Below are 27,996 nucleotides of genomic sequence, written 5' to 3'. Positions count from 1 at the left end.
CGACAAAAGACACATTCGTGCAACACTGCATACATTTATTTTATTTGTACATATATTTTACAATAAATCTGCATTTTACTCTGTAGCAATAAAGAAAGACAATACAATCCCAAGATTGGAATAATTGTCTGATTCAAAAGCTTTGTAAAACAAGAAAAGCCAATTTTGCAACAGACAAAACCATCAGTTCAAGTCCTACTGTATTAAAATGTTATTGTAATATCTGATGACGATCTAAAAAAAAAAAAAAGAAAATAAAAAGATTTTGCTGCAAGGAGTGTGTTACGCATACAAACTCCAGTAAATGACATTGAAGAGCAGGTAGGCCAGAGGGAATAAAACTCTGGAGTAGGAGTCAATCATATAGCTGTTGCTCATGATGAAACGGAGGTTGTGTTTTAAAGGGTTCCTGCGGCGTAGCCTGGTGCCCTCTGCGGGCGCCGACACAGTGGAGTTTCGTGACTGTGTGTTCCTCTCTGTATTTGGCGTGCTGGAAACCTCGGGGAAAGAGGTCAGGTCAATGTCGTTGTCATGGAAACAGCCGTCAAAAGCCATGGCCTGTGTGGCGTTATAGGACGCTGGGATCTGCATGGACATGGCAAGAGAGGCGGGGTTACGTTTCGAGTTCACGTTGTTGATCCAGATGGCGCGAAAATGATTTTGTGCGGGTCAAACAAGTCGCACGAGATTTATGGAAATTAGTCGACAAAGAGGGAGCGTCAGCGACCTGTGCCCTCTTGAGCTTCTTCATCTCCTCCACTGTGGTGAAATAGTTGACGGCCGCGTACTCGATGACGGACAGAAAGACAAACAGGAAGCTGGCCCACAAGTAGATGTCCACGGCTTTCACATAAGACACCTGAGGCATTGAGGAGGACACGCCGGTGATGATGGTGGACATGGTCAACACGGTGGTGATGCCTGCGTGCGGGGAGCACAGCACAACAGTTATTTTAGTCATATAAAAACGTTTAAACCTCCATGCTTGCGTGTGCTTTCCCCAGAAAAACATACACTGCATGTTTTGTTTTTGGCCTTTCATTATTTTATTTGCATTACTGTAGTGTGCAGCGAAACGGGGTTTGGAAATTGTGTATCGATGGCACAAGATGGCGGCGAAGCACTTAAAGCGGAGATGCTCATGAAGCATTAACGCCACGCTTGTAGCGTGTGCACAATAATGAACCCATGTTACATAAACAACTATTCAGTTCAACATGAACAAATCCTCTTCACATCATCATTAGTATTAGCTAGCATACTATGCTAAATAAGAGGCTAGCACAAGCTGACGCGACATCAGACATGGGCAAAAAAATGTGACGACTAACACTTTAAAACAAATAAACAAACAGAGAAGTCTACAAACATGCGAATTTGCACATTTCGACCAACGGGTTCACATGACTATACATGACTTTATATAGACTCAATACAATTACAGCACCCGTTTCATAATTTCTGAGGACCTTTGGTAATCTAAAAAAAAAAAAAAACCAACCATGCCCACACATTTTACATTAGTACGCATCAAATTATTGAACCTTAGCTCACATTATAGAATTCAATTATCTTTAAAGTCAGTATCATCCAATACTCACCTGAGTAGTTGTTTCCCCCCTCTGTAAATCAATTTATTTAGAATAATCTGAAACGCTCTCTAAAACATTCAAGTTTATCAATATAGAATGAACGTTTGATGTACCCAAGGAGACACGGGCGGGCACGGCCCTCCTGTCTATCCAAAAAGACACCCAGGACAGCATCACCATCAGCATGGTGGGAAAATACGTCTGCAGCATGAAGAAGAAGATGTGCCTCCTGAGAATGAAATTAATGTAGAGACGATTGTACCAACCTGAAACCACAAAAACGGCGGCGGGAGATCAGGACTAGTGAATACGTTTACACTTTTTTGGGGTTATTTTAGAAAGTTCAATTACGCATACCAGTACTGCTATAGAAGGCGAGCCCAAAGGAAGGCTGGAAGTCTTCAACAAAAAACTGAGAGAGCACAATCTCATCAGTCCTCAATGAATCGTTGCCATTCTTCCAGTAGAGCATGAGGTCGTTCTCATTGTAAGCATCTCCAAGAAAGGAGAGAAGAAAGAAAAAGCGGGAGGATGAAATCAACACGACGCCTCTCTTGGATTCTACAGCATTTTCAGAAGAGAGGAAAATAGTATAGTGCATGGAAATTGTTTTATTTTTTATTTTTTGTATGAAAAGTGCTATATAAGTAGATTCGATTTGAAATGGAACTCCTGGCTCTCCTCTATGATTAGGATGTATATTTTATTTATGCGTTGACCTTTGACAAAGATTAGCAAGATTAAAAAAAAAAAAGTTTCTGTAGTGTATAAATGGAGGGAAATCCCCACTCTGCCTGCACTTAGATCCAAGTTTGATCAGCAACAAAGAATGGAAGGGAAATATAATCCTCTGTAAACCCATCATTAATGAAAACTATATAATGGACAGTGACTGACCTGATTTAACAGCAGACGTAGCTATGCGAGAATAATAACAAACCACGCAAACACATTTCCCATGGAAAAAACAAACAAACAAACATTAAAACTGTGCTGTGTGTGATACTCACAGCTCTCCAGCTCCAGAGAGCAGTTCTGTGTGTCGAGAGGGAAGCTGCTGAAGTCCATCGAGCAAAGTGCTGTCACAGTAATCCTAAAACACAGCTCACAGTTCAAGAAAAAAAAACACACACACAAACTACAATATATCAATTGTCATTATTAGAATACTTGGACCACAGGAGAATTTACCGGTAGTAGCAATTTGTACATGATATGTCATGATTGGAGAAGTTACTTTGGGCTAGTATTTTTTTTTTCTTCATTTTTTTTTTTTTTACCCCCGCAGTCTTTAATGGCTTTAAAATGTCCATCATATTTACATAGAAAAAAAGACAGCATATTGTATGTGCTGTGATTTTTAAAAAAATACTATTGTAGTGCAATAAACACCATTAAATACCAAGAGCTGTCTTTCTAGTTAGCTTTTTATTCTTTTCTTTTGAATTTACACTGATTATGAGGTCCTCCAACATGGCAGCAGCTGTTCAGTATAATAACCTGAGCCAACTCGTGATCACAAGCATACCATTGTTTACAGTTATTTCGGAACAAGACTCCCGAGAATAACCTTGGATAATGAGCCACATGCTGCTTCACCAATGCCCACAAACAAAGACATTACTGTCTGATGATATACAGCAGCCTGTCCTGTTACTTTGCTTCTTGCCGACTAGCTAGTGAGGCTACAAAAAAAAAAAAAGATTTTAAGACAATCCTCAGTGCTTTGAAATGGAAAGTCTTTTGTGTACAACATTCCTGATTTTTCTTGATTGACTCAAAAAGCGAGAAGATTTTGCCCCATTATTAAATTGTTCCGTGACCAATTTTAACGTTGGTCCGTCGGTTTGTAGCGCAGTGTGAATCCTACCAGCAGACGGCTGCATTACTGATCCTCCGGTACATTCAATTACTAATTACTGCTATCCACTGTGCACACTCTGCCGGGGCAGTCTGTGGCGCCATATTGTCAGCATGAGGGACTGGAATGGATATGATGAATGTACAAAGCCTGTTGACAGTCAATACCGTCGTACGGTAAGAGTGCTGCTGATTTCTTCTATGTTTATCATTCTGATAGTACTGTATCGCAATTAGTGAATCAGATCCACTTGACAGTGAGACAAGGTAAGATCTAAAACAAAGAGAATCACGTTCCGCTTGGGGGCATTATAATGAAGATATTAAGACGTTAAATGTTTGGTTTTTTTTTTTGTTTTGTTTTTCACCGGACACTGTAGAGGATGTTGCCATCAGGAAAAACCCTCAGCATGATATTCTCCATGGTCGTGTCATGGATGAAAGAGCGCTTGGAGTGGACGAAGAACACGTCAGGCACCCAGATCTTCTTCACCAGACGCGAGTCGAACGTTCGACTCTTGTTGCTGCTGGAGGGGAAGGCCAGTCGGTCGTCCTGCCAGTAATGCCTCAAGTACAGAGTCATGGTGAAGTCCTGAGCATTACAAAGCGCAACGCCAGAAAAAAAAAAAGAAAAGAAAAGAAAGTATTACTTTGGTTGAAGTGCGTAGGAACAGTTCCCCAAAACTCCATACACACCATGTTTACTTCACTTATGCTGTCAACGCTCTCCACCTGGACGTCAATGCCAACGGGGATGGCCGAACCTGGCACAAAAGGTCAAATGTCAACATACAGTACATCGGTGTTTATCAGCAGCTGGATAACATGTTGTAATGATGATGTCATCCTCCATGTTTTGGCCATCTGTACATCCACCGCGGATTACGTATTTATATGCCACGATCGGCCTGGAAGAGAAGGCGTAATCCACACTATAGAGACATACCGGCTGGAGACAACATGTTAGATAATCATGACTCATAACGTCACTGAGGTTAAATCAGCGCTTGTCGCATAGTAAAGATGGAAGGGCAGTCTGATGCTGATCAAATGCTCTGAATGCTAGTTGACGATTTCAAACAAAAGTTTTTTTTTGACATACTTGTGTATTAGCGCCTACTGTACGTGAGTCAGTATCACCATAAAGTTCATTTGAGGATTCCCCATTTCACTTAGAGTGGAAATCAACCCAAACACATTTTTTTTCCAAGAATATGTTCCCAGCAGGCCCACTAGTTGAAACACGGCATTGTCATTCATTTTGCATTTGTGGATTATGGGTTAAGCAGCAAAAATATACCCATTTTTATTCGTCTCTGGAGGCGGCCATTTTGTCACTTCTGTCGACTTAAAATGACATCACAGATGCTCAAGGATCACATAATGACCAATCATAACTAAGCTTCAGAAAACAGGTCAGCCGTGATTGGTCGTTACCTGAACCCTGAGCGGTTGTGATGTCATTTTCAGTCGACAGAAGTGACAAAATGGCCGCCCCTGGAGATGGCTAAAAACAGGTGGATTAACACTTATTCCACAAATGCAATATTTATAAGAATGCCTTGTTTCAATTAATGGGCTTGCATAGAACATATTCTTGAAAAAAATATGTTTGGGTTGACTTCCACTTTAAAAAGTTGAGCCATCTCTTGGGAAGGCCATTTTATCACTTCTGTCGACTGAAAATGACGTCACAGACCCTGACGGCTCAGATAACGACCAATCACGGCTCACCTATTTTCCGAAGCTGAGCTATGAACTTCACTGAACCTTCACTATGACCCAAAACCACACACCCCATCTTGACGGTCTGCATTTTAACACGGAAAGGTTTTCATAATGTACAGTGGAAGCGGCTATATTGTACCATGACATAAATGCAGGGTTATAAACAGTTCAGTCCTTACCTCATTGTTCCGTGGCACAATGATGAAAATGCATGAGGTGAACTATACGCATCCTGATCTATCACTACCATTACCTAATGACGATAAGCACTCAAAAGCATCACTCCTCAATTACAATAGCATAGTGAAGAAGGGATTATATCAGGCGGACTGTAGCCTTGGTTGTCCTCGTCAATATTACTGGTTACATACAATGAAATGTAATAACATGGCTAAAAAGTCAAATGTATCAAAAAGTAAAAACATCAACTACTGTAACTTCATAGTGCCAAGATGCAGCAAACAATGAAAAGATTTTGCAGATTTATTTTGATTTCACCTGAAGGAGTCTACTACGAATTTCTAAAACTATAGCACATCGTTAAAATGGAACCCAAACATATTTTTTTTCAAGAACAGGTTCCCAGCAGGCCTACTAGCTGAAACACGGCATTCTGATAAATATTACGTTTGTGGAAAAAGTGTTAATTCACTCGTTTTTAGCCATCTGTGGGTACGGCCATTTTGTTTTCTGTCGACTGAAAATGACATCACAACTGCTCACAGCGACCAATCACGGCTGACCTGTTTTCTGAATCTGAGCCGTGATTGGTCGTCGTGAGCAGTTGTGATGTCATTTTCAGTCGACAGAACAAAAAATGGCCGCTCCCTGAGATGGCTAAAAATGGGTGGATTAATTCCTATTCCACAAACGCAATATTTATCAGAATGCCTTTTTTCAACTAGTGGGCTTGCATAGGACACATTCTTGGAAAAAAAAAAAAAAAAAAAGTTGGCGTTGACTTCCACTTCAAGCAACCGAACAGCATCTACCAGCCACGCCATTATGACTACCGCACAATATAAGAAAATCATGTACAAGTGCAGATCGTGTCTTCGGAAAGAAAATAATGCTCTGTTTGATTGACATTGTCGTATCCAGCCTCATATTTTTAACCGGCTCGTAACTAAATGAAGTAACCAAAATATTAGGCACAGCTCTTAGCTCAGCTCTACTTTGTGATGCAGTTCTAGGCCACTGCAAAGTACAACTACAATGATATTTTCTACACCGCTCGTCCTGATTATGGTCTCATGTAACCTAGCAGATTTTGGGGCGAGAGGCGGGGTTACACCCTGGACTGGTTTCCACTCAATCTCAGGGCACATAAAAACAAAAACAACCATTCACACTTTATGGGTTTTAATCTCTCCGATAGTGTCAGTCAAAAGTGAACATTATTTTCTTGGCACAATATTTGCTATACAGTAGCACTTAGTGGATATCATTAAATTGTGCAAGTGCTAATAATGTTGCGGTGTTTGTTTTTATAGCATGTGGCCAACTAAATGGCAATAGAAAATGTCATCTTAAGAGCCCGGACCACCGAAATATGTCCTATCAAGGACTCACATTCAGCAAAATACAAAACTGCCTTATGTCTAATGTCTTGGCGTGGATTTTCTTCCTTGTGTTCCATTTTCGGGGCCATTTGAAGCAATTGTGTCGTACACATGTAGCGCTGTTCCATCTGTTATCTGCGCAACAGATTTCAATCACCTCAACACGTCAGGCGGTCCAATGAGGTGCGCGGTTGAGATTATTTTATCTGTACTATCGTCCGCAGCCGTTGTCTCACGCAGACTATCTAGGTCACCAAGAGCTTTTTGGGGACGCGTAATAGCAAGGAGAGCACAGTAACCTACATCAGTCTTTAGCGGGTTGCCGGGGGAAACGCATAGCTATAGAAAGTGAGCGGGGTCTTACCTCCGAAGCCTGGCCGCATGGCAAAGTCGTGGTCCTCTATTCGAAGCAGCTGCTCCGATTTAATTAGCAAGGACTTTGTGCTGTCGAGCTTTTTCATCTTGAGGTCCACTCGTCTAAGACGCAAAGAGGACAAACAGCAGCTGACGCCAACAGACAATCTCTTTCGGTCTTTATCTTTCATTGAACTGACATCTGGTGGAGCGTTCATTGACCAGCGCTTGGAGTTTAGCCGCGTGATTAAAAGAGAGCCTGTGATCTAAATAATGACAGTTCCTAGTTTGCTTTCTTCAAACGTGTTTCTTTTCAACAGGCTCATCTTGCTTCTGTTGTTAGAGGAAATCAAACAAATCATTTTTTGTACATTGGCAACAAAACTCAAAGATGTCAAACTGGACTTTTGAATGTCAACTCTCGTGTCACAACAACCAAACCCCCGGGCCTGACTTAACTTTATCTATGATTTTCAGTACTCATGTTAAGATACAGAATGTGACCATATTCCAAATACACTACAGACAAACCGCTATAAATCAAATTTATCCCGATTATGGTGGTAATTTTGTAAATAGTCAGGTGCAATCACTCCAAGGGAATTCATCTGAAAGAATCTGAATTTATTACTAATTTGGGTCATTTTTAGGCTGCAATTTATTTTTGTCATAAGAAAGCATGTATGCAGAGTAGTACGTTATATTTACTATTACTTTAAAAAAAATGTAGCGGTACAACAAAAATTTAGAGGTGCAACAATTAATCAACAACTAATCGTTTAACTTAAAATTGGCTAAGTGTTCTGTGTTTCAGCCTGTCAATAGTAAATGTTATAGATTTTTTGTAGTCATCCGTGAAAGTAGACTGACTATCTTTGTTTCATCAAAAGACACTTGTAAACATCTGTTTTTACTTTGGAAAACGAATATGAACACTTTTGCCCGTTTTCTGATTTTACACGCCAAACCAGTAACTGAATCACATTTGTTTGTGCACCGTCATTTTGAATCATGTCCTGTTTTTGAATAAAGGAAATGAAATGGGAAAAAGTCATTAATTCATCTAAAAAATAAAATAAAATAATGGACACAATCGATTATCAAAATAATCGTTCGTTGCAGCCGTCAGAAAATTCAAATTTAAATTTTTTTCCTCCCTGCCCTGCGGTTGGCCGACAACCAGTCCAGGGTGTGCCTCGCATCTCACCCAAAGTCAGCTGGGCTAAGCTTCACGTCATCACGCAATCTTAGTGACCTGCTCCAGAAAATGTGCGTCCGGGCATCTGATTTCCAACCATCCTGATACATTTCCATTCTCATGAAACATTCCCAACTCCTGCCTTGTCATGCTTCCGTTTTGCAAGCCCGGATATAATCATTCAAGCAAACATAATACCCGAACAAGCTTGTACAAAGCCATATAACTAGCCCACTTCAATGAAGGTAAAACACAAAATCGCACTTGGGCTCACCCGCCATGTTTTTGTTTGTTGACGTCCCCGAGGTCGAGCTCCTTGTGTCTCCTCTTGCCGGGGAAGTGGCTGCCGTTCAGCTGGGTGACAGGCCACAAGCAGGCAAAGCACATGAGTCGTGAGGCCAGGAGGACCGCTCTCATGGTGAAACAGGTGCCGGGAACACGAGAGGATCCCCCCCGAGCGTCCTCTCCCGCCCACCGATGGAAGCCTCAGTCCCCGTCCCCTACTGGCACGTCCATCTCCCGGCAGCGCTCATCCCGCTGTGGCTAGCACATGCCCAGTAATCGGTGCACTGTCCCGCACTCTCATCTGCGGCAAATGCGGTGTGCATGAGTCCGGATAGTCCCCCCCCTCCACCCCTGATTGAGTTCGGTGGTTAAATGTGCCGTCCGTCCTCGCGCATTTCTTGACGACGCATGCTTGCCTCTGACCCCAAACAGTCTCCGCCCTCGTCTCGAAAACCAAATATCAATTTATTGCAATAACGACAAAGGAATACCATTAATTCCTCCCTAATCTTCTTATCTGCGGTTGGCGAAATCTTTCAGTAACCTACAAACCGGAGGCAGCCGAGGGCGGGGAGCGAGCGGGGCGCGGGGGGATAATACAACCGGCGGTTTCATCATCATTCTGAGGAGATAAAAATAAAAAGCCTGTAGCCTACTTTTACAGACAACGGGATTTTCCCTCCAGTTGCATTCTGTCAGGGTGGTTGGACATGAATGATCCCGCGCACAGGGGACAGATGTCAGCATATGTTTGGTCCACCTCTTGGAAACGTCGCACTTGCGTGGCTGGGCGCCATGACGTGACGGATATGAGCCGCCTCCACCTTGGGGAAAAAAAAACAAACAAACGAGAGATCATTTAAAGATACATGTGTACGAATAAATTAGCTATGTTGCGTCAAACTTAAAATCTCCCAAACATTTGTGGGAAAATGTACTATGGTCCGATTTAGTCAAGCTTGAACTTTTTGGTCATAATTCCAAAAGGTATGTTGGGCACAAACACAACACCATACCTACAATTGAGGCCTTAATTCCTTCAACTGACAGGTGGAAGCAATTATGAACAGTTGACAATGGTAGACAGTTTGAGCACAAAACCTTCCAACTTTTGCGAGATCCCCCCCCCCCCCCCCCCAAAAAAAAGCCCACTAGAACATCTGAATTTCATTTGGGATTAATCGGAGTCACTTTAAATGGTGGCAGGTGTGTGCTGACTCCCATCAAACATGAGTTGGAATGTGACTGAATTACAACAGGGTGTGCACACTTGTGCAATCACAATATTTATTTATTTTTTTTAGTTTAAATCAAATTGTTTTACAGGTTATAGGTCACAATGTTGGGAAAAGTCTTGAAATGATTCCATGTGGCCTCATTATTTTAATCACAAAAACATGCCATTTGAACAGGGGTGTGTAGACTTTTTTTTGGATTCGCTGTGGATAAGTTCCATCTGCATTTTGAACTTTGGCTGTTGTTTCACTTCATATGACATTTTTCTCGTGACGTTTTTTTTAATTTTTTTTTATTGTTTTGTCTGTCTTGAAATAAACTGGAATCAACTCCCAGAATTGCTGATGTGCTCTCGCAAGGGATGTTGTTACACTGCGCAGGTGTGTCCACTAAATGGGAACAACATTTGGAGGTGTTGCGTGATGGAGCATTCACACGGAGCCTGTTAAACATTCACCTGCCTGGTTAATTAGTCAGTGTTTCATTAGTGTTGCAGAGAATGTAAAGTAGAATCGCGTTGATGCGACTCGCCGCACACCGGCAACCGTTCTCACGCAAGTATGCAGATCACTCCAAGACATGGCAGAGACGCAGGCAACCGTATTGCTCCTGCTTATTTTCTCGGGAGAATTCTTCACGACACTCTCAAAAGGTAATGTAAATGTCGCGTCCTATGCAACATATAAACAATAGCGACGGTAACCTGTAAACTGTAATTGAATAATGCCCAATTTGGCATCTATGTTTAAATGTGATTTTCATGAAGACGAGCTTAATATTAAGAATTTATAAAGCTGATGAGAAGAAAAAAAAAAGTCATTTGTACTCTTTACCTTTGACAGCATATTTTTTTCTTTTATAAGATATATTTTTAAAAAATTAAAAAAATATATATTTTTATTATATTATATTAAAAATATTACAGGATTGGTTGATTTTCACATAACATTATTTTTCTTAGATATGTATTTTCTTATTTTTAAAGCTGCATTGTGTCTTTGTCTTGCTGCAAGCAGAGAAAACAATTGTGAGAAAACAGACCATTAGAGAAGGAAAATCTGTTAAAAAAAAAAATGGCACCAATTTAGCTTTCCAACAGCCCAACCCAAAAGCAGGCAGACATACTCGGCCGTAAACAATGACTCGGACGATGACTCCAATTCTGATTCTAGTGATGTGATTCTACATCCTAAGCGCGTTCATCTTGTACCCCCAGAGGCCAACGTTTCCTGCATCATCCACGACGACTGCCTCCTGCCCTGCAGCTTCAGGCCCCCCGGCACTGTGGTGATCCACTGGTACAAGCAGCAAATACCCGTCCACAGCTACTACTACAACAAGGACCAGTTTGGCCTGCAAAACAAGCATTTCAGCGGGAGGACTTGTCTATTCAATGCTCACATCCCAAACGGGAACGCTTCCCTCCTTCTCAGGAGGGTCAAAATTCAGGACAGGGGCAGGTACAAGTGTTACACGAGCACGCGGAAAGGGAACCAGGAACTCTTTGTAAATATGGAAGTCAAGGGTCAGTAAAGCTTTTCTGTTAACTCATACTTGCATACATACAGACAGTAGATAAAAAGAGACCGATATTCGTATTATTGTACTTACTCAGGTAGGAGTTCTGTGTGGTGCAAATAGCGCCATCTGCTGGAGTTTTACTTTACTGCTGCGGAGAATGCTGCGGGTTGACATTTAACTGGAAAAAAGAAGGAAATATCAATTTATATTGAAGATCATCCCCCAAAAAGTGCTTGATGGGGTTTAAGTCGGGCTATCTTTATGATCTTTGGGTTGGCAGATACAGAAAAGGGCCATCCTCAACTGTCTTTGCCCAAAACGGTTGTGCACGGGGGCGGAGCCAGAACGTGGCTAATGGCTGGGCCTGAATATTTCTCTTTGGGCATAATCCTCCTGTCCCGACACATCACAAGTGAATAGTATGAAGTTCAGATCTTCCTTAGACAACCACAATTACGCAATTCAAAAATAATCGAACAATTTTCTAAAAATTGGAAAAGGATATATTTTTTCATGAATGTCACTGGGTGGGCAGTCTGTCAGTCTGGCTCCGCCCCTGGTTGTGCACCTTATTACCCGACAGGTGCTCATCCCGTTCTCATTGTATCCCCTCCCAAAGCGCCGATCCAATCAGTCACCATGGAGATGAGAGATGAGACGGTCACATGCTCCTCCAACAGCATCTACCCCGTCCCCCAGGTGAGCTGGGCTACAGACCCCCCCGCCGCAGAGGAGGCGCTAAAAAACGTCACCACGAAAACCGCGGAGCACAAGGGACTTTTCAACGTGCAAAGTACGCTTCGGATTCGGGGGAACCTCTCAGATTACACCTTCTTCTGCTCGTTTGTATCATCCGACAAGAGCCAAGTGTGGACGGCCTCTCGGAGGAATCAAGGTGGGTCACGGGGGCGATACTGTCAACGGACAAGCAATGTAGCTTCAAATGTCTTCCAGTGATGACGCGGGAAGAGGGGCGCACGCTGTGCATCCCCTGCATCATGCCACACAGCCTTCAAAACTTCTCCCTCATCTGGAGCTTCACTTCGTCCGGCGAGCCCGCGGTGATCCTGCGCTACGACAGCAGACACGGCCACGCCCTCAACTCGTGGGAGGGCCGAGCCGAACTGGACCGGGAGCAGCTCCTGCTGGGAAATGGATCCCTTCTGCTCGGCAGGCCCGACAGCGACCAGCACTCCGGGACGTACACGTGCACCTTCACGGGTCCGCAGAGTCGACTCGTTGTTCTGACCAAAGTCAATATTACCGTCGCGGCGATAAGTGAGTATTACGCCGTACGGCTTTGGATGAACGGTGAAAGGAAAAACGAACATGACCATGAAAAGTCGTTTGGCAGGTTTGAACGAGAAGAGTGTGCCAAGGTCAAGATGGAGCACAGCAGCATCAGCAGCTTTTGTCTTGTTCACTATCATTTTAGCTATTCCAAAGTGTCTAAGGCACAGAGGTATGTGGAATGTCTATGGTAGGTATAAGTGTCTGTATGTAATTTGTAACTTAACTCATTCACTGCCATTGACGAATTTATTTGTCTTTTCACAGTCCAGCCATTCAATCCCAGGAACTTTTTTTGAATATTTTTTTTCCATTTTTTTTTTTCAAACATTAGGGTAAATGAGGGTCTAAAAATGTCTGGCAGTGAATGAGTTAAGTTAATCGTCACAATACTGTCGATGGATAAAATGTCTACATTGGGACATGTGGCCATTATACCCAACTGGAATTGAAACTGCCTTTTTATCCAGAAGAGAACTTTAGCCACTGATTTTGGCTCACAATTTCTTCTAGTTCTTCACAGAGACGTTTGATGTGGTTAACGTCAAACACCCAACAAGTGTCAAATTTGATTTTCTGGGGAGGAAACAATCTGGAACAGAAAAACTTACCGAAATTGTTCCCACTAAGTTGGGAACATCAAATTGTTCCAAAATGTCTTGCCAACATAAAGAAGCTATTAAAGTGTCTCGCGCCCAACTCCTTTATTGATGTCGTTAAGGCCATTTAGGTCACTCTGCGCTAAAACCTTTAAATATATTGAATCTAACATGTCTCGATGCCATAAACAGAGTAAAGACGGTTGGTATGGCAACAAGTGTTATAGCAGGGTACAATCTGGACTAGTCGCCAGCCAATCACATGGTACAGAGGAACTATTTAACCAAACAATGAACCTAACATGCATGTTTTGGGGATGTGGGAAATCAGAATTCGGGGGAGGACATGGAGACTCCCCACAGGAAGGTCGGAGCCGTTACTTGAACCCCAAACCTCAGAATTGTGAGGCGGATGCGCTAACCACCTGGAATCCGCTAATAGCACACAACAAAATTTGCTATAAATCATCATACCTAGCTAGTCATTGGACTCAAAACTAAAATGCAGACTGTGGTCAATCCTGTCTCGGTTTACGAACTCATATTTCTGCCAACAGGAGAACGCTCACACAGACAAAATGGCGGAGGACTGCTTGCGTTTGGGCTGCGTAAAGATCCAAACATCACAGCTTTACAAATACTTAAGCAGCATGGCGTTGACTGCAACATATCAGCAGTACAACCCGGAGGGCTGAATGGATTTCCAGGCAGAAACGCAGCGCGCGACCACACTGCCGAGGATTCTGCTGGCGATAAGCCAGAAGGCGACGAAGGAAAAACAGCCAGTGGAGAAAATGATCCTCTGCGGTCCAATAATCAAGACCTGGTCAACTTTGTCAACACCGAGCCCGACAACATTGAACCAGAAGTGAATGCATCAAACCGGAAATAAACTTGAAATGAAATGAAAAGATGATAAAGGCAGCGTAACTTGTGAGGTGTGTCAGGAAAGTCGCAAGGCAAACGATAGATCTCAAAGATCTCACAGGTTTTCCTCGTCAATGTAAGTCAAGTGATCAACCAGCGCATCCACAAAGAGATCCTGAGCAATTTGCTTCAATCGGTGCTAGGGATGTAACGATTAATCGAAAGTCGATTCGCCCAGATGAATCGATTCGATAAATCGAAAAATCGGGTTGCTTGAATCCATCTAGAAAATGATGTCTTGAAACGATCTTTCATCCTAGATGCATAGCACATTTTGAATGTGTACATCAAATTATTTTTTTTCCCCTCTTACCTAAGCAAAAGCGGGTCACGAAGGGAACCAGTTCTGAAGGCATGGACGCTATCAAAATGGACGAAGTTGGTATGTTGGATTCGAAATAAAAAATCTTTACGACACCGGTCTTTGTGCATTGTACCTTGAGCAATTTAGAGCAATTTCTATGATCCATGCCAAAGAAATGCACAGTATACACAGTACTGTACATGTAGTCAATCAAATGTGTCGGGCGATATGTGATGCTGTTAAACAGAACTTTTTTCCTTCTCCACTAGACTAACGTTTTTTGGGTTGGCGTCTGCCCAGAATTTTAAATGACTTTGCATATGGTTAGACTTAATCTTTCCCCAAGACTGTCTGGAGGTGTAAAATCCCCGCGATTAGCGGAAAACACATCTGTGCATGCGGGCAAGAGAGTTGACATTTTTAAATGAGTGTTCTTTTACCGCGAAGGAATTATTTTTATTTTTTTTTTCTAAATAAGTAAAGAAATAAAATAACATAAAACAATAGATGGCAAGATTGCATCAATACGTCTTTGTGGGTGTGTTTCATTTCAAATGGGCTCTAGCGTGAATTCACACGAAATCAAGAGGATGTGTCATTGCCGATGGGTCTGAAATGAGACAAAAGAGCTAAACCACACTAATAGTTTGAAAACATAATTTCCTTGTGCCACATGCGGCTTTCTGGGAACAAATGCGGAGCAGTGTCCCACGGAAATGTCCCACTTATGGGCTCGAAAGACCCCGCCCTCGCCAGGTGCGCGCAGCCGGCTACTTCTGGACATTGAAAATGGCATCAAATATGTCATTTGAACATCAGTATCGCCGTAACTACCCTCCCAGAATCACACATTCATGTGTGTGTATGTGAATTGAAGACAAAGATCCAAGGTCTGCGTCTGGAAGCAATCATCTTGTCCAGGCTTTCCAAAGACCTCCCCCCCTTCCCCTCCCCATGATGTCATTGAAGCTGTAGTTCCCGGAGAATTGGGGGATTTTTCTTATGTAAGCTTTTCTCAAACTGTTTTGACATTTTATATATACGTTCGGAAAAATGGCTACAAAGTCTTTTCTCGCGGATCAAAGCACACTCGTTTCTTTGCTCCGTGTTGCGGTGCACAAGAAAAAGTGCATTTGAACTTGGAGCGTTCACTCTCCATCTGTTGACGCCACGGAGAGGGAGTGGAGTTTTTGTCTCTTTATGAGGCAGCCAAGGGCAGCCCCTGCCTCCACATACCGCGGAAAAACAACTGTCCAACATGTTTTGATACCAAAATACCGTGGCTGGGTCTTGCTTTACAGAGACTGGTGAGAGTTGTTTCTTATGTCCAAGGTTTGACATACCTGTAGTATTTTTAACCCATTGAATTTGTTGCAGCGTCTCCCGTGTATTTTTTTATTATGAACATTATTCATAGACGGTCGCCTGGTTTCTCTCTTCTGCAATACCTCAAACCACCTTAGAGGGCAGCAGTGGTGCCAGATGCTGCAAAGTAACATTGAGGCTGCAACTCCCCTCCCTCTCTCTCACCCTCCCTCCCTCCCTCCCCTCTCTGGGGAGGTGGGAAGGGTCTCCTGTCCGATCCTTTGTCACGGGAAGACTTTGGAGTTTTACTCTGCTCCTGCCGCCGTGCACGGACAAGAGGATTTCACCTCCAGCCGGGCAGAGACGGCAACTATGTCAACCAAGGTGAGGAGGAGGAGGGGGAGGAGGGGGTGGGGGTGGGGGTGGGGGTGGGGGTGGGGGGGGCACTTTTTCTTGTCAAAAGGTCAGCTCAGAGAAAGATGCTCACAGAGATGCAAATCTCTTCTTATTTCTTGAACTTTTTGAAATTGTGCCAGAATTCTAACGCACAGAGTTCTCCGGATCGCAAGCTTAAATTGTTCTCACATGTTGTTCATCTGAATTGCCTTGAATTGAACTGCCGGGAATTAACATTGGGCGGCATGTGTAGCCCACGCATGCGAACAATCGTCATCACATTTCGACATACGTCAAAATCAGCTAGTTCCAACTTCTTAGTAGATCGTAGTTTTAGTTACCATCACCTTTGAGTGACTGTCCTTCATGTGTAGGTTTTAATCCTCGCGCAATGACATTTCTTGGCGACCCAGACGTTCAATGAAGTACTTTCCTTCCGTGTGCCGTTTACATTCGCTTGCGCGTTTAACTCTGTGCGTTAGCCTGCCGGCCTGTAGTCTGGGTGATGGCCGTAAAATCTCTCACCGCTGACATGAGGCCCACCTCTTTTTTTTCCGGAGGGGGGGGTCCTAAGAATGAACTCATGCTGATTGATTGTGCGAGTGTGTAAAAGGATACCCTACTTCCTGCCGGCCCGCTCTCCAGACAGCAGGACCACAAAGTCCCACATCAACCATCTCTTACTATGCGTGTGTGCTAGTGACTTTAGAAATCCCCCTAATGCATCGCTAAACTACATTTATGATTCAATGAATCCGATCTTTCTTCTTTGCATGGAATAGAAGGGGAAATGAAGACGTGAAAGGCCGTCTTTATATTCTTAACCAATTTCTGAATTTAGAGACGAAAACCGATTCCCTGCCTCGAGTCTGCTTATTGACTTGAGTGGTTTTTTTTTTGTTTTTTGTTTTTTCCTCCCCTTCTGGCAGCAAAGCATAGCTGAATCCTGACTGGGACCGAATCAAAGGACGGAGGTCAGCCAGATGAGCAGCATGCTTCCTCAAAGGGCGGCTGTGAGCGCGTTGGGCTACGTCTCAGGTAAAGTTCAAAACTTGCTAAATAAAAGTGACATTGCCGCAAAAGCAAAGTTTTGTTCAGCTTTCCATTGCAGACCCGTAAACCTTGAACCCGGCTTGGATTTCCATCACCCAATATATAGCGGAGATGGAGCTACGGCTCTTAACCGGTGAATTGTCCGTCCCTGGATGATTGTAAGTCAGAAAATGGAGAACGAAGGAGTTACTGCTGCAAAAAGGAAAAAGCAAGTCCATATTTGTACTTCCTGGCCAGGTGTCCCAGTACTTTTGCCCTTATAGTGCGCTTGTTCCAAGGGGTCCTCGCAGATAAACCCATGACGCATTCTGCCTTCTTCCATTTTTAGAAGACACTTGGCAAGCGGCAGGGCCAGTGTTTGTGTTGGGCTTGGAAGTGTATGAGCGCACACGCTTCCCCCCCCCCCCCCCCACTCTTACTCAGCACGTCGGCTCATTAAAATCGGCTTCACTTTTACGGCACGGGCCCGGAAAAAAAGTGTGGGGATGACATGCTCTGTTCATTTGCTCCCATCTCCAGACTGCGTGAAGATGGAGCCGAGCGGCAGCGGCCCGGTCGCTGGGGCTTTACTCCGGGGCTCCCGCTCGAAGGCGGAGCTGCAGGAATTGATGGAGACGCTGCAGCGCAGGAAGAGCGCCCTGGAGGCCAGTCTGAGGGCGGCTGAGTGCAGCCGCAAGTACTTCAATATGCCGCCGCCGCCCCCCGCCGGCGGAGCCCAGTCCAAACGGCCGGCGTCTATCCTCGGTAACGGCGACCATCAGCAGCCTTGCTCCAGAAATTTCTCTTACGTGAGCAGCAGCAGCGTGCCCCCTTCCCCTCGCCAGGGTGAGAGGCAGTTCAGCCCCAATGGCTTGCCGCGTCACCCAAACGCTCGCCACCAATCGCAGGACAGCCTCTTCCACCCGACGGACGGAAGTCCCCTCGTCTCCTCTTACGGGGAAGCCCTACCTCGCTCTCCTCGGGTCAAGAGCGGCACGGCGAGCGTGCCCTCGAGCCCCCGATCGGGCCGCAGACTCTACTCGCACGGCAAAGCCGTCAGTGAGTCCAGGCAGAGGAAATACTCCACAGGTTCCCTCAGCAGTCTGGGCACGCACAGCCGCTCCCTGCCGCGCCTCCACGCTCCGGCAGATCCTCCGATTTTATCCCTGCCGCCTCATCTGCACCGAGCGGGGCGCTCGGCGGCGGCGCGGCGCAGTCTCTCCTCCCTTGAACAGCCGCCGGATGTGACGGTGCCCGCCAGCATGCCCAATACGCCGCGGAGGGCCAGCCTGGCGTCCCTGAGCTCTCTCGGTGTTGAGATGGATGGCCCGAATTTGGATGTGAGCTTTGGAGAGCGGAGGTTATCCTTTGGGAAAGGCGGGCTGAGTCCGGGGCAAAGGGTGGGCAGCATCACTTCTTTGAACGGCAAAGAGGAGTTGAGAGACTATCACCAGCACCAGAGAGACGAAAGACTCAGGGAGCAGAAAGTGCACAAGCTGGTGAGTTCATTCGTGAGTCTTTTGAGCCGTTGTTGGCGACGTACGAGTGTCGTTTCCCAAAATCCAAACGGGTGAAAGCGTGCGTCTCCGTCTGCAGGAAAGCCAGCGGCTGGAGACCATCCTGAGCCTTTGCACGGAGTTCGCTCAGGTGGAGCCTGCGGGTTCAGCAGTTTCCGATCTACGGAAGATCAATAAGGAGCTGGAGAAGCTGCAGGTGTCGGACGACGAATCGGTTTTCTCCGACTCCCCCGGCGGCGCGGCGCCAGAAAGCGGCTTTGGCACCAGAGGACGAGATTTGCTTCTCAGGGACGAGCGGCAGGTCAGCAGTCGCCAGCAAAACGCTTACAGTGAAGTTCACTCACCGGCTCCGAGCCTTAACAGGCCGTCCGGCGAACACAGAGCTAAGGTCGTTTCATTTGCCTTTTTATGCCCGTTTTTGGTTTGATTAATCATCCGCAACTAATCAAAATCTGCCTTTAGTTTGGGAGGCTAAAAAAAAAAAAAAAATCTCGTCAAGTAAATGAAATGCTACAAGGGATCGTCACAATGACTTTTACCAAACCGCATTAATATCAATCCCGCACATACAGGCTGATGATTCGTTGCACAAAACGAGCTGTTACAACAAGTCTTAAATGAGGCTTATTAACATAAAACCCGACTGAGTCTGAAGGTATCGCAAAGTCATTTTCATTGCAAAATTCATACATAAAACTTCTTAGCCGATCTCTCTATCATAATGAATCCATACTTAAGTCTGCCAACCGCATCATGCGATACAAACCCCAAACCTGCCATAGTAGAAAATTAAAAAAAAAACATAATATAGGAAAAATGTGCATCTGTTCAAGATGCATAATTTGCTAATTAAATCATAGCCCCCTGAATTATGATCGAATCGTGACCTGACTGTCGAAAGATTCCCACCCCTACCCTTTACACTATTATGCTTGGAAACTAGAGTCGGTGAGAGCAGTTTGTTTAAGGTATTGCGTTACTATGGTTGGCTGGCGCATTCACACGAGACTAAAAAGTGACGAAAAGCAACGCCGGTTTGCGGTCTTCTGAAATCTCTCTCTCTGTTTTGTGCGCGACATACACTTTTCTTCTTACTTGCTCTTCTCCATTTTCCACAGTTGTCAAAAAAGAGCACGTTCTAATAAAAAAAAAAAAAAAAAAAGCAATGGGACGCGCCCCTCACAGTATGTGGAATGCACTTTATCAGGCCGCCGAGAGCTTGTTTATCTTTGTTTGTTTCCCTTTTGTGCAATCAGTGCGAATGATTACCATTCCCATGTTTCTCTATTTCCACATCGCCCTGCGCACATCGCCTTTTCAGGCACAACCAATCCGGTTGGAGAGGATTTAATGGACATTTTACAGTAAATATTTAGTTCCCGCTGGATTCGTGTTTCTCCGTTGTGGTCATTGCCGTGCGCTAAGTAAATGTATCAAATTGTGCAATTTCAGCTGCCAGGTCGGCTTCTCCGCCACAGTCTCAGTGGTGCCGTTACCGTCTCTGTAAGTCAAGCCTTTTTTTTTTTTTTTTTTTTTCCACGCTAAAACAGTTACAACCCGGCAGTGTGTCTGGTTTTAATGAAGAAGACCAAGTTGTGCTTCAGCCACTCAGCCATTCAACTCCAAAAGACAGGGAGGGTGGCGGGGGGGACAGGAAATGACTCTATCCCACTGAGACTTATTATGCATGCGTGTTTGAATGGAAGAATTCTAGTGTATACACATGGAAAAGGCGTTTTTCCAGATGTTTGGAACTTTGTATCGAAAAAAAAAATTTGACTATTAGATTATATCGAAAAAAAAACGGACTCTTAGACCATAGACTCCAAGTCGAGCCAATGTTTTCTGCACTGTGGCAGATAAAAAATATTGTTCTATGAAACACGCCTTGGAGTTGCTTGTCCCATCAGTTTGTAGACAAATTATGATCCGTCTCTGAAAAAAAAAAAAAATGCTGTGCATCGTTTACTTAATTTTATTTCTTCAAGTGGTTGCACGGAATATAATCATCTGAATCCAGATCATTTGATCTTGTGCAACCACCTGACGAATATAATTGAGTAAATTCAGCCATTTTCTTTTTTTTTTTTTTTTTTTCCAGTGTACGAGAAGAATGACCAATAAATACATAAGTGATTCTTAACGAGACATTCTGATGTACTCTGGTAAGACTGGCAACCGAATGCTCTGATTTCCATGAGGCCAAGCCAAAAAGAATCTTGTTGTTGTTGTCATTCATCCAACAGTTGCCAAGTTAAAACATCTGCTGCTGTTCCTCTCAAAAGTGCCGGAATATACTGCGTGTTTAACATCACACTTAATGCAAGAAGCTAGCTCAATGTTGGAATGCCGTAAAAAAAAAAACGCTCCCTAGCCATGAAATGTTACGACGGAGATATTTAGGTTAAACTCGGATCATAAATGTCCATATAAGATGTACAATGTTGTGTGTGTGTGTGTGTGTGGGTGACGGAGAGAATATCCAAACTAACCTTCCTTATATGGCGTCCAGGTGTTGGAGAGCGTGCAGCTCAAGCAGGAAGTGACACACATTGAAGAGGAGAGGATCCAGGTTGTGAACAACATTGAGGAGCTGGAGCAGAAGATTAAAGATCTGGACAATCAGATGGAGGAGTCCGTTAGAGAGGTAGATAACACAGTGCAACACTTCTCCGCATCAGTGTTTGTTTTAAACAAGCGTTGAAAATATAATTACTCCTCCTGGCATAACAGAGTCAAGACAGCATCCGACATTACGTAAGCGCACAATACAACTGGACAGCAGCTACACTCGCTGGTCAAACTGAGGTCTGATACAAGAAAATGTCCCAAAGATAATTCTTGTTTTTGGCTGACACTGACGATTTGATGCGGTATAAAGTAATACTTCTCTGGCAAGCGTCTATCAAAACCGTTATCATAAGTCAGATTTTAATACAGCGAAGACCCGGTCAAAGAGTATGAAAAGCTCGATGCGTTTTGTTTTTCTTAGCTCATTACCGGTTTGTTTATTTCTTCCGGTTTTTCAATATCATTGCCTGCAGATGGAGGTGGAGTGTGCCTTGCTGGAAGGGGAGCAAGAGTCAGAGATGGCTCAGCTGCAAAAAGAAAAGGACCTTTTGGACCATCTTAAGGAAAATATTCACAGTACGGAGAAGATTAGCCACACTGAGAAAGCACAGGTATCCCCAAAAAAAAAAAAAAAAAAAAAAATGGGTTGAGCTTTGTGAATTTGGAACTTAAACGCTTAGCATGTCCACACATCGCACATCTTATTTTCACAGAGGTTTGCCGACATCTGCCTCTGTCACAAACGTAGCGTTTCACTTACAGTACACATAAATAAATCATTTTAAAATTAAATTTAAACATAAATAAATGAATATAATTTTAATTTTACATTTAATTTTAAATTTAATTTTAAATTTCAAATAAAAATAATCAAATAAATAAATAAAAATTAAGATCACATTTAATTTTAATCAAACTGTCCCTGTTTGCATTATTGTGCCCTTACAATGACCAATAAGAGAAGCAAACCAATGTGAATTATTGTGACACATTTTGGGTTCGCTCGGAATTTTTAGTGCCAAGAAAGGAAGCGTCCACAAACCGATTTGGCTCTACCCGCTCATAGATCCGCTGAATTGATGCGTGCATCAATTTGTACGTCTGCCTGTCTGTCGTAGGAAGCAGAGGAGCAAGCAAAAAGCTTGGAGGAATTGGAGTTTCAAAAATTGGAGAGACAGATTGACCGGGATGAGGAGAAGGAAAATCGGAGTCAGTTATTGAGAGAAATTGCCGACTGTCAGCGTCTCGCTATCACACGCAAGGTACATACTGTATTATACTGTATGTACAGTATAATATACAAATTACATAACTAAAGCAAATATCTTCACTTTGAATGATTATGGCTTGTTATCATCAGTATAGGGTAGTTTCGAATCTATATAGCAAATAACATAACAAAACAGTAGGCATCCATAATATATATTTTAAAGGAGGCCAAATACCTCCCGCCACTCCATCGATAACTGGAGTCCGGTATGCGCAGCTAATTAGAGGCTAATACTTTTATTCAACGCCAGTCTGTGCATCCAACCAAAGTCGATGCAGCTCTGCTTACCTTTTTGTCTTGGACATGCCATCAGGGGTGTCATCGTGTCACGAGGGGGAAGCCATGCTATGATGGTGTTACCGACGGAGGAGTTGCTTGAAAGTGACTCTGGATTTCCCCAAGCTCGCTGATCCTGTTATGAGCGGAAGAATCACAATGTGGGAGTGGCTCTTATGTCAATTAGACGGAAGATGCATTTCAAGAAATAGGCACATAAGTAAAGATTGATTTGGCTGTTAAATTTCACACTTGATGGATGGACGGAACTATTTGTATGCAAACAAATAAGGGGATGACATAAAATAACATAACAAATCCCAAATCGCACACAAACGTAGTTTTTCTACTTACACTCCCACGTAAAACAAACAAACGTGCCACCAATTTCAAGTGACACCCTGCTGTTGTTTTCGTCCCTCTGGCAGGAGAGACTTGCGACTCTGAAGAAACAATCCTCGCAGATTACTTTACAGTCCCAACAGGAAAGGGAAGACTTTCAGAGGGAAAAAAACAATCTGCTCATCATGCTGCAGAAGGTAAGCCGTTCAGTGAAATCTGGCCCAGCGCGGCGAAATGGGCTCGCCGTCACTGAAGATGTCATCATGGCGACCGCAGGAGAGAGACAAGCTGGCGTCTTTGGAAGGAAAGTATGCGGAGCTGTCTGAGAAGCAGAACTTGGCCAACAGCAATATGGGCATCAAAGAGGTGAGCGGCGGTTAGAATAATACCATACCCGTCAACTTGTACGTTTTGCCCGTATTTTATAAGGTTTTTTTTTATCATTTCAAATTGTGTACGCCGTATAACAATTTTTGGACGGGGAAAAAAAAAATTAAAAACTCGTTTTTTGTTTGACCGATCTCGTCTTGCCCATTTCGGCTCTACTCCGGAGCATCCGTTAGCAATTCCGATTGCTAATTCCGGCCGTCTTTCACGAGCAAAGAAAAAGGTTGGAATAAATACCAGAGTTAAACTGGATCCAAATTGAAGTTAGTTTACGTTATGCTTGCATTTTTTTTTTTTTTTTTGCAACACTTTGGGACTTTGGGAGAATGTTGGTCTCTGGTAAATAGTGCGGCTCATTTCCCGAGGTGATGAAGCTTCAATTTGTTGACGATCACGATCTTGTGCAACACGATTTGCTTCGAAAACCGTCTAAGATGTCAAATGCTGACGGCTTCATGCCCGTCCGAAAGGAATTAGGGAAAAAAAAAAAAAAATCAACTGTTTCCTGACTCTTCGGGCACCATAAACGAAGGTTGCCTTCAACTATACGTTTCTGCTGTAGCTCATTCACTCGGCAAAGGAAAGGAGAAGAAGCGGCAAGGAAAATTCGCTCCATCCGAGCGACAACGGAACTCCGAAGAGGAGCCAGCAGCTCGTCACTCCCTACGGCCGATCTCTGGGACGCACCCTGCCGCCCAAGGTCATTATTTCTTAAATCAACACAACGTTTCACATCCGACAGAAAAGGAGGAAATTGCCCCATCATATTTAGACTTTTAGATTCTGCAACAGAGGGAGGGGGGGGGGGGGCGAATTCCTTTCCTGCATGTGTTTAGAGTGATCCGGCCAAACAGCAATCCTTATGAACCCACTGCAAGACAGATGCTTTCACTTGTGTGAATGTTGCGGTGCCTTGCCGTGCCCCCCCCCCCCTCCTCCTCCTCCCCCCAGGCCCATCTGCCTCTGTCACAAAGCTCCAGCTGTGGCAGCGTCATCCCGCAAGGGCTCAGCTTCGCCCCCCGAGACCTGAACGCTCGCCGCCAGCCAAAGAGTGAGTCATAGTCGCGCCGTCGCATCCGATAAACAACACCACCATTACGGCCTGCTTCCCATCTCGAACTGTGTGATATTACTGTAATAATCTATGTCACTGAACACGCGGGGGGGGGGGGGGGGGGAACGGGCGAAATACGGATTCTAATTCATTCAAAACGTCTTTGCGTCAGTGAATGACAGCGTACACAGCCGACAAAGAAAAAGTGAGTTCGGCAGTCGTCTGCTCACGGAGCCCAACGTTTTCCTGGACGCTTTGTCCTACCCGGACAACAGCCAGGCATCCGACACAGTCAGTGTGGACAGCTCGGACAGCATGGAGACCAGCTTCTCCGCATGCTCTCCAGATAACATCTCAAGGTTGGACGGAATCGGGTTGTTGCTAGTGGTGATCACGTGGCCCAAAAGCAAATCAAAGCATTGTGATCTCTCTTCGCTGTCAGCGCCAGCATGACCAACATGGCCAAGCTGGAGGAGATGGAGCGTTTACTCCGAGAGGCGCAGGTGGAAAAGCTGAGGCTGCTTGAGCACAGGGTAACCGTCGTTGGCAAATGCCAAATGCCTTGTTTTTATTTATACATCATACAACCAAAAGTAACAGGATTAAAACTCGATGACTGTGTGGCAAAAAAACAAACAAACCTGCACTTTAAAAATTTGTAGAAATTACGGTAAAAAAAATAGGTCTAATAGCAACAGTCAAAAGTCCCTGTAGTAAATACTTTTAATAACTGTACATGAATAAATAAACTCAAAGTTGTGTTTTTTTTTACAGCGGTATTGTGTAGAAAATACTTATTTCTGTAAAAAAAAAAAAAAAAAACTTCAAAATTGTACCGTAAAGGTAGAAAATGTTTCTGTAATTTAACGGCGTTCGGCAACCATAGCTTGCGGTATTTTACCAATTGTCGGGGCGGCATGACTCAGTGTTAGAGTGGTCGTCTCCCAACCCAGAGGTTGTGGGTTCGATCCCTAGCCATTATGATGATGTCGAAGTACCCTTGAGCAAGATACTGAACCCCCCAGTTGCTCCAGATGCCGTGACATCAGTATGACGTACAGTGAGTGAATTGTTTTGAGTAACAAAAGGTAGAAAAGTGCTATACAAGTGACGGCACATTTACCATAGAAATAATATTTGTTAAATATAAATGTTCGGGTAAAACATTGCTTTTGAAAGTTTAAGAGCTTTTTTTTTTTTAAAGGTGAAATCTTGAATTAAGTACATTTTTAAGTGTAAAATAAACAGTTAGCAGTACATTTTGTACTGTAAATATTGAAAATGTGTTACCGTAATTTCACAGCCGCCAGCGTAAACACAGCAATAACATTTTTACAGCGTGAGCATACCTTTCGTTTGTGTCTGATGGCGATTCCAATTCTGATGCGCCACACGCAGGAACGCGAGATGGAGATACGCCGGCAAGCTCTGGAGGAAGAGCGAAGACGGAGGGAGGAGCTGGAGAAACGCCTGCAGGAGGAGACCAACCGGAGACAGAAACTTGTGGAGAGGGAAGTGAAGCTCAGGGAGAAACAGAGATCGCAGGTAGTACGTCATGGACCCGATATCAAAACTTTGCCCAACCCTGCTTCGGATGGCGCGGGTACCCAAATACGTCGTACATGATTTGGTCCGCAGTCCCGACTCCTGACGCGTTACTTGCCCATGAGGAACGACGACTTCGACCTTCATTGCCATATTGAGGCGGCGGGACACAATCCGGACGCCTGCTTCCATCTGGCCATCACGGACAAAACGTGCAGGGGCTTCCTTGTCAAAATGGGAGGGAAAATAAAGACCTGGAAGAAGCGCTGGTTTGTTTTTGACCAGAATCGCAGGACGCTCACTTACTATGCAGGTGAGGAAATCGTCTTCCGATTGGAAACGTGACAGTGGATAGCAGTGATGTCGCCTTTATGCCATGTTGGCATTCTCTCAAAGCTCCGATTGTTTTTTTTTTTTTCCCCCCCTCCTCACCACAGACAAGCACGAGACCAAGATGAAAGGAGTCATTTACTTCCAGGCAATAGAGGAGGTGTACTATGACCATTTGAAGAATGCACACAAAGTAAGATGATTTAATGCTAGGCTATTTTTGTTGTTTTCTTCCCTTTTGGCATCTTAGCTCTCACTCTCCTTTTAATTCTTCTTCCACCCAAGAGTCCCAACCCCTCGCTGACCTTTAGCGTGAAGACTCATGACCGGGTCTACTACATGGTGGCCCCGTCCCCCGAGGCCATGCGTATCTGGATGGATGTTATTGTGACGGGCGCGGAGGGACACATGCACTTCATGGTGTAGCAGATCCTAAGAGGTCTTTTTTTATTTTTATTTTTTTTTTCCCCTTTTGTCACAAGAGAAGATTTGCACGATTCCACTTCAGTGTTTGAATGTAGTATGTGAAGCCTTAGAGACAACTCATTCACGGTCATGTAATCAAGTATAAAGATCAAAATAAGTTCTATACCAGTCTCGTAATTAAGCTATTAGTATTTAGTCGTTTATGTACCCTAGCTAGCTACATTCATCTGTGACCGAACTCGACTGGCCAACAGTTGAGTGCGCAATCCTGTCAACAAACAAATGAATGCATACAGTAATCTACTTTAGTGAAGCTGTATGGTTGTTTTGTAGTCCGTACACTAAGTCCATATAGTTCCATCTTTTGTCGTAATCAATCATTATAGCAATTTGCCAGAGATGTATTCAGCACTTTTGACTTTTTTTTTTTTAGTCAAGCAGAGCATCCTGGTGATCCTTGAATGAAAATTCCCTTATTTGTGTTTGCGAGAATGCACATTGCATAGTATATCTCCAGGTATATTCCAATGGATTTGTGGTACTATTATTCAGTGTTAGATTACCTCCTACACGCCAGTATTTGTGACGCAGCTGCCAGTCTACCAGCATGAAGTCATTTTTGGAGCAGACCCTGTAGGAGTGGCGCCCTCTAGCGGCCATAGAAGCTGATGACAATTTGCTACGGTCGTGTTGCGATGCTCAGTCTGTGAGCTTAACATTTCAGTATTCCTTTTCCCACCAGCAGAGGTCCTCAGTGAGAGATTGATTGCAACAGCATGACGTAATGCTTTGCTCGGCCTGTCTGATATCAGTTCTAATTTGAAATGTCCCCATTTAAGACCAACATGCTCCTGTATATGAGTTGTATATCACATTTATATATTTTTATATTTCAATATACGTTTTATAGTGTATTTTCAATATGAATGGTTTTGCTAGTCAGCACTTTTTTTTTTCTCCAATAGTTTCAACAACAACAAAAAAAAAAAAGAATAAATTCTTTTTAAGAATTTTATATGTATGTTTCTTTCCTATAAGCCTTCAATGAGAAGTAGTAAGCACTCACACTGCACTTTAGTAGAAGTGATG

The 27,996-nt window shown here is 43.8% G+C and overlaps 2 protein-coding genes across 7 annotated transcripts; one reads left to right on the top strand and one right to left on the bottom strand.

Annotated features, from left to right (window-relative positions):
- Positions 1 to 18: 18 nt before the first annotated feature.
- On the bottom strand, positions 19 to 26,505 carry LOC147133497 (gamma-aminobutyric acid receptor subunit rho-3-like). 4 transcript variants are annotated; one of them, XM_086012265.1, is made up of 16 exons: positions 26,458 to 26,505; positions 26,229 to 26,372; positions 25,956 to 26,076; positions 22,836 to 22,959; positions 21,199 to 21,320; positions 11,427 to 11,514; positions 9,236 to 9,403; positions 8,569 to 8,880; positions 7,107 to 7,219; positions 4,149 to 4,216; positions 3,821 to 4,044; positions 2,603 to 2,685; positions 1,950 to 2,087; positions 1,706 to 1,858; positions 728 to 921; positions 19 to 585 (listed from the first exon to the last, which is right to left on the bottom strand). In XM_086012265.1, exons 8-16 carry the CDS (start codon positions 8,709 to 8,711, stop codon positions 283 to 285), a joined length of 1,419 nt encoding a protein of 472 aa, XP_085868391.1. In that variant the 5' UTR covers positions 8,712 to 8,880; positions 9,236 to 9,403; positions 11,427 to 11,514; positions 21,199 to 21,320; positions 22,836 to 22,959; positions 25,956 to 26,076; positions 26,229 to 26,372; positions 26,458 to 26,505; the 3' UTR covers positions 19 to 282. The 4 variants fall into 4 exon arrangements, with proteins under 4 accessions (XP_085868391.1, XP_085868393.1, XP_085868394.1 ...); XM_086012267.1 differs by having other exon boundaries at positions 8,569 to 8,648; positions 26,458 to 26,503; XM_086012268.1 differs by lacking the exon at positions 7,107 to 7,219 and having other exon boundaries at positions 8,569 to 8,648; positions 26,458 to 26,502.
- LOC147133496 (pleckstrin homology-like domain family B member 2) lies at positions 16,000 to 27,922 on the top strand. 3 transcript variants are annotated; one of them, XM_086012262.1, is made up of 18 exons: positions 16,000 to 16,145; positions 17,087 to 17,195; positions 17,730 to 18,688; positions 18,786 to 19,007; positions 20,159 to 20,209; positions 21,219 to 21,353; positions 21,751 to 21,888; positions 22,396 to 22,539; positions 23,252 to 23,362; positions 23,442 to 23,531; positions 24,115 to 24,252; positions 24,504 to 24,603; positions 24,779 to 24,965; positions 25,049 to 25,139; positions 26,005 to 26,151; positions 26,245 to 26,464; positions 26,589 to 26,674; positions 26,767 to 27,922. In XM_086012262.1, the coding sequence occupies exons 2-18, from the start codon at positions 17,141 to 17,143 to the stop codon at positions 26,905 to 26,907; spliced, it is 3,015 nt and encodes a 1,004-aa protein (XP_085868388.1). In that variant the 5' UTR covers positions 16,000 to 16,145; positions 17,087 to 17,140; the 3' UTR covers positions 26,908 to 27,922. The 3 variants fall into 3 exon arrangements, with proteins under 3 accessions (XP_085868388.1, XP_085868389.1, XP_085868390.1); XM_086012263.1 differs by lacking the exon at positions 20,159 to 20,209; XM_086012264.1 differs by lacking the exon at positions 22,396 to 22,539.
- Positions 27,923 to 27,996: the final 74 nt, after the last annotated feature.

Source organism: Filicampus tigris, chromosome 17 (assembly GCF_054856515.1).
Source record: "Filicampus tigris isolate MCC_2025a chromosome 17, RoL_Ftig_1.0, whole genome shotgun sequence".
NCBI classification, from domain to species: Eukaryota; Metazoa; Chordata; class Actinopteri; order Syngnathiformes; family Syngnathidae; genus Filicampus; species Filicampus tigris.
The sequence above is the reverse complement of the archived record's forward strand: the minus strand, read 5'-3'. Positions and strand labels throughout refer to the sequence as shown.